At 46.0% G+C, this 6,526-nt stretch overlaps 1 protein-coding gene across 1 annotated transcript; it reads right to left on the minus strand.

Moving 5' to 3' along the window:
* Positions 1 to 1,963: 1,963 nt before the first annotated feature.
* LOC123445466 (glucan endo-1,3-beta-glucosidase GIV) lies at positions 1,964 to 6,217 on the minus strand. The gene is made up of 2 exons (XM_045122450.1): positions 6,077 to 6,217; positions 1,964 to 3,043 (listed from the first exon to the last, which is right to left on the minus strand). Exons 1-2 carry the CDS (start codon positions 6,156 to 6,158, stop codon positions 2,049 to 2,051), a joined length of 1,077 nt encoding a protein of 358 aa, XP_044978385.1. The 5' UTR covers positions 6,159 to 6,217; the 3' UTR covers positions 1,964 to 2,048.
* Between the last annotated feature and the right edge of the window lie 309 nt (positions 6,218 to 6,526).

Genomic DNA, 6,526 nt, shown 5'->3' on the forward strand with positions numbered 1-6,526 from the left:
CTTCTTCCCGAGATATTAATAGCACTCCCATTTCATGGTCAACATTCTTAATTACGATGATTTGCCAAAAACAAATTGCAGAGTAACTCCCAGTTTGTTTTAGAAGTCCTAGGACGTTTTTTAGTCTCAACTAAAAAGTCTCTAGTCCCTACCCGTTTGTTTTTATGGACTAAACATGAATTAAAGGTCATTACATGTAAAAAGATCATGTTACCCCTAGTAATGTACTAGAAGTTATTAAATGGCATGCTAAAAGTATGGGCACTGTTGAAAAAATGTGTCAAAAAAGTTCCAAAAAGACCCTCTCACAGGGACTATCTTTCTTTAGTCCCAAATACCCCTTTTAGTCCCCAAAAGCCCCTCATGTTTGTTTCACATGGGCAAGTTCTGAAATTTACCACGTGACATACGACCTTCGGACATCGGTAGGCCCACTCCCTCTATCTATATATATAGGACCTAACGCGTTTTTCGAGGCTAACTTTGACCATATGTTATAGCAACAATATATGACATGCAAGTTACACAAAGCATATTTTCAAATTCATACGTCAAAGGACCTTTCAATGATATAATTTTCACATTATGCATTTCATATACTATTAATCTTATCATTTATCAATAGTCAAAGGCAATCTCGAAAAATGCATTAGGCCCTATATATATGGATGGAGGAAGTAGGTACTTTTCTTCAAAGGTAATACTAGTGTCTATAAGGAGTGTACTTCTCATCACATCCTGCTGAACCGTGGGACAAGAGGAGCCCAACAGTGCGCTGCACTTGGCCGGATTAATATATTACCACGTAGCATTAGCATAAGCACTTAACACTTCATGGATCTTCTTTGCTTGATCCTCCTGCGCTCTGAAAAATAGCAGCGTAACATCTGTGAACATGAACAGAAGGTGGGATACACCAGGTGCTCTGTGCCGTATTTTCAGCGGGGTATAATCACCTTTTTCCTCTTCATTTTTCAACAAAGTGAATAAACCATCAGCCACAAAAAGGAACAAGAACGGGACAAAGGATCACCTTGCCGCAGCCCAGGCGACGATGCGAATGAATCCAAGAGGGTTTCATTGAATTTAGCCGTGTATCTAAACGAGGTGACGCAATCCAAATCCAGTCTATCCACCGGCGAGCAAAGTCCATCTTTTTCATCATTCGCTCCAAGAAGATCCAGCCCACCCTGCCAGCTTATAGGCACAAAAGTTGTTATTAGGATCCTTCTCCTGCTGAATAAAGTGAAAACACGCAAAGGCAATTAGAACATTGTCTGTAATCATCCTACCATGAACGAAGGAACTTTGCTCAGGTGAGATAATATCATCCAATATACTCCCTCCGTCCCAAAATAAGTGTCTTAAGCTTAGTACAACTTTGTACTAGACCTAGTGTAAAGTTGAGACAGTTATTTTGGGACGGAGGGAGTAGGTCTCAGTTGGTTCACTAGGCACTTCGCCATCACCTTATAAATGTCGTCGCATAGGCTTATTGGATGACACTCAGTGAGCCTCTCCGGGTTGTCCACCTTCGAAATGAGAACGATGGAAGTGTCGTTCACCCCCTCAGGCATACTCCCGGTCCGGAAAAACTTCTTTGCCCCTGCAATAACCTGCTTCTTCATAACAGCCGAGTTTCTCTAGAAGAAGCGAGTGGGGAATACATCTGGGCCTGACGCCTTGAGCAGCCCAATCTGATTGTGTTTTGAATTTCGACCGAGAAAAACGAGTTTCGGCCTGCGGCGAGAAATATCTATCTGCCGGAAATAATGATTTTGATCAAATTTGACAAGTTTTCGTCAGATTTCATTCAAAGTTCAGCCATTTTTTTTATGAAAATGACCTACATTCGGCTTTCTCGGCCTGGGGCGAGAAAGGTTATAAACCAAAAATCAAAACAGTATTCTGATCACAAATTCTTTTCTTATGTTTGCAATCATGATTGGTTCGACATTGTTATTTTTATTTCTGTACAAGGACATTATTATGTTACGCAGTGCGCATCATACATTACTTTTCTACTAATAACATAGTAGTATATCAATCTAGTGTCCACCAAACCCATGCGCGTTTGTGTGGTTGGCCGGCGCCAATCTTCCTCCTGCGAAATTGATGTGGTACACCGGCCTTTTGTTGGGGTAGAAGAGCCCAAAGTGCCTCTCCGTCTCAAGCCCGGGCTTCTGGTTCTCGTTGAACATGGCGAACACGTACGCCTCCATGTGTCCAGGCTTCTTGGGCGTGCCGTGTGCCACGTGGTCGATGAGGCCCTGGTTGTACGCCCGTGCGTTCTCCGGCGTCGCGGCGAACCCGCCGGCCGACGGCCACCCGCTCTCCGACACCACCACCCTCACGCTGGGCGCCCCGGCCTTCTCCAGCGCTGCATACATGGCGTCGACCATGGCGTTGAAGAGGTTCGTGTAGATGAGCCCATTGCCGGCGTCCCTCACCGGTGTCGCGCCAGGCTGGAACGTCGCGTAGTTGAGCTTGATATCCCTCGGGTTGCCGATGTAGGCAAAGTAGGGGTACACGTTGGCGAGCAACGGCGCGTTGGTGCTGGCGAGGTGGCGGGCGACGTCGACCATGTAGGGCTGAGCGAACACGGCGGCAGAGGGCGGGAAGGAGTTGGTGATCACGTCGAACCTCACCGCCGTGGAAACCTTGATGCCGCCGAGGCGAGCCGCGGCCAAGGCCTTGTTGAGGTTCCGCATGGCGGCGAGGATGCTCTGCGCCGCGCCGCCCGTGATCTCGTTGCCGACGGCGATGTACCGGATGGTCACCCCGGCGCTGTGGTAAGGCTTTACGTTCGCGTGCACCCAGGAGGTGGCGGCGGACAAGCTGCCGGCGAGAACGGCGACGTCGTTATTGGTGGTGCCGAGCATGAGCCTAATGCCCGAGCCATGGAGCGCGCGGATCGCCTGGGGCTGAACGGAGTAGATGCGCATGTTGGTGATGCCCTTGGACCTGTAGAGCTGCACCACTTCCCTCGGTGGCGGGAGGTTGTTTGCGATGATGCCGTAGCACACGCCGATGGATTGTACGCCTGCGCCGTATAATATTTAGATAAGGCAAATTGATATCCAGATAAAAGTGGCTAAATTCCACTGTATTTTAAACATAATTTTCATAACAGATTTAAACAGCAAAACTGAGTGAAATACATTTATCGCTCTCTGTCACAATACATTGAAGGAATTCTTCGTGTGGATATGAAACCTTTGTTTTTCGCGGGATATGGCTATAGAACCTTTTTTCCCATGGATGTAGCTAGGAACCTTAATGGAATAAATATACATATCCGACAATAAAATTGTCGCTTTGATATTAGAACCCCATAAGCGGCTGTGCCGTCCCGCCAAAAGGTGAATCTACACTTTTGAATACGTCTACTTAGATCATATTGAAATCTTTGAAAAGACATAGTATATTTGAAAACGGAGGGAGTGGTATCATGCAAACCATAGTTTATCCACACTATGCAGGGAAATGTTTGGTAAACAGGATATATTAAAACAGCTCGTCCTGAAAGTCTAAAGAATTTCATACATCAAACAGCTCGTCCACTAGTGGCTTGGCTTTTGTATTTTCACATGATTATTAAAATGCTTATCAGCATCCAAGAATGGTACTACTACTAGAAACTTAGCACGATCATCCTGAGTTCTGTTTTTGATAGAGTAATATGTGGTGTCATCTTTCTGTTATTCTCCTCTGAGATACTAATGGCATTGGTTCTCTTTTGGTTGTTCTGCTATAGGCATTTTGCAAGGCGTGTAGACTGTAGAGTCGATCCTCCGACTCATTCTACTAGCATGATATACTTTGTTAGAATGCTGATAATTAATGTGTTATTAGTGCTCCTATGAATTCTGAAGTAAGGCATCATGCAACAAGAACGCAAACATCACCCTCGTTCTACTATGAATTCTGAAGATTAATGTGTCATTGGTACTCATATGTGGTGTTGTCAGCATTGATGGCATTATCTGAAGATTTTTATTGTGCCATGCAATCTAAATTGCAGTTCAATATTCACTGCATACTTTTTTCTGCAATGTTCAGGGACCATGCCGTAATTTTCGATTTCTTATTTGTCTGTGCGCAAGCTATACTGAATTTCCAGAATTAATATAATGCAGCATCTGGCGGATGCTATCTGTTATCCTAATATTTTGGGACCATGCTGTTATCTGAATGTTCAAGGATCATGCTATTATCTGAATTTTGGCACTGAGTTGATGCAATGTGGCCCCTCCAGCTGATGCGGGGTGTAATTGGAGTCGCATAGTCATTCGTAGCGGACTAGCGGGCAATTGTGTGCGTGCATAGTTGTGGTAGTTGTTTGATATGCTAGCTCGGAGTAGTACTGCCATACTTTGAACGAGCGACTTATCTGGCGGGGTTGTGGTGGGCTCATGCCGGATGCCGCGTTACCCCGTGGAAAATCTGGCCCGCGTGAGAGCATTTACAGCCGGCCCTCTTAAATTCGACCCCTCTGTCGTCCACGCCCGCGCTCTTAAATCTTCTATCCTAAATCCAAACAATCTATGAAAATACTACGTCGGCACACACATGTCATCCGACTACTCCATCACTAAACATGTTATCGGACTATCAAAATTTAACATGTTCGGCTATAGTGGACATCATTCATGGCTGACCTTGCCTTTCCCGGTGCCCTTGCCGTCCTTGTCACGGAAGTACTGGTCCAAGACGCGGTATGGATCGGGACGGATCTGCTCGTCGCCTGAGCTGTCCTCGCCGCTGCGCACCACCTCCTCCTCCTTCGGTGGCAGTTCGACCATTTCACGGACCACTCGATTCTGCTCGCGGGGGCGGGCGCGCATGTTCCGCCGCTGACGTTTCTTTAAAATGCGGGCGCGGATGACTACCTCTTCTGCGGCCACCCGCTCCGCCGTATCAGCCGCCTCCGTCTCCGTCATTTCCTCCACGAGATAGGCCTCGGCGACCCTTATCCTCTCCTCCCCATGACGGGCAGCCCGTTTCCGGTGGGACTCGAAGTCTGCGGGTCTGGTGGATGGATCTGCCAGCCAGGACATGGATGATCCCGTCCCAGACGAACCGAGCGCCCTTTGAGCGGACGCTATGGAGTCGTGGCGAACAAAATCACCCGTCGATCGGGCGCTGTCCTCACAGAAGCAGCGGAGTGCAATGCGAACCGTCATTGCCTCCTCCACTCCGCACGGGACAAACCCGAGTTGTGGATTCGGATAGGTCGGAGACGGGTCCGCTGGAGGTCATGCCGGAGAAGGCCGAAGATCGCCGGAGGTTACCTTGGGAGGCGGATGGGAGTGCAATAAAGTGGCTAGGGTTTGGATCGGCCAACGGATAAGAACGAATGTATGTGGGGTCGATGCGTTCCAGTGTGGGCCAAACGGGTGTGTCCGGACGCGTCCAGACTCCTCCATATCCACCCATATTTGGAATAAAAATGGGGTTGCCGGTCAGACCAGACGTTTGAGGTCGGTTTGAGAGATCCGTTTGAATCGATTTTTTATGACCGTAGTGATCGAATGGCCTGCTCGGACGTTTGACGAGGGTTTAAAGAATCCGATTATAGATGCTCTCAGATGGACAGCAGCGATAGCAGCTAAAATTGCCGGGGTCCGCTTTGATGCATGTCGGGCAGCCGCATCCCGCCCCGCCTGCACCTTTGTACTATTAAAAACAGTAAACATACAACTACTTTACGAACACGCTCTGCTTTATTATAGAAGACAAATATAAAGGGTCATATAAATCAAACACAGTATTACCTTTGTCGCGGTATATCTAAATATGTATTATACGTAATAAAAATATATATTTAAAAATTACATCCATATGAAAATCTAGTGACATATTTTTTTATAACATATAACTCATATTTAATTTCTTAATTCAATGATCTAAAACTATGTGAATGATTTATACATCGAAACGGAAGAAGTAATACATCCCCTACTTCTACACAATGAAATGCATTATCTCACGGATCCACAAACAAAAACATCTAAATACATGTACATACAAAACCACATAGATACACAAATATACCATAGATACACAAACATACCTGAAGGAAGGGAAGCGAGGAAGACTCCGGCAAGCAACGCCACTACAAACACAGGAAAAAAACCTCGCGTGCTCGCCATCATATCCGACAGCCCTGATACTCTCCTCTCTACTCCAACAATGCAAAATGTACAAAAGCGTATATTGGTGCACATCACAAACCGGCTCGGGCAATCATGTATTTATACTCACTACTAATGCGTACGTCTAATGCGCGTTGATATTAGGCGGTATATTAACTGGCGCATATCTTAGGTACTCCTACTGGAGTATGGATATTATTTGCGCGTTGATACTCACTATACTGGAGTATGGATATTATTTGCGCGTCTTAGGCGGTATATGCGCGTTGATACTCACTACTGGAGTATGGATATTATTTGCCCTTTAATTATATAATTAATGTAGGCATTGATATTTGATATAGTATTAATTGCAGGATAAACATATT

Source organism: Hordeum vulgare, chromosome 3H (assembly GCF_904849725.1).
Source record: "Hordeum vulgare subsp. vulgare chromosome 3H, MorexV3_pseudomolecules_assembly, whole genome shotgun sequence".
NCBI classification, from domain to species: Eukaryota; Viridiplantae; Streptophyta; class Magnoliopsida; order Poales; family Poaceae; genus Hordeum; species Hordeum vulgare.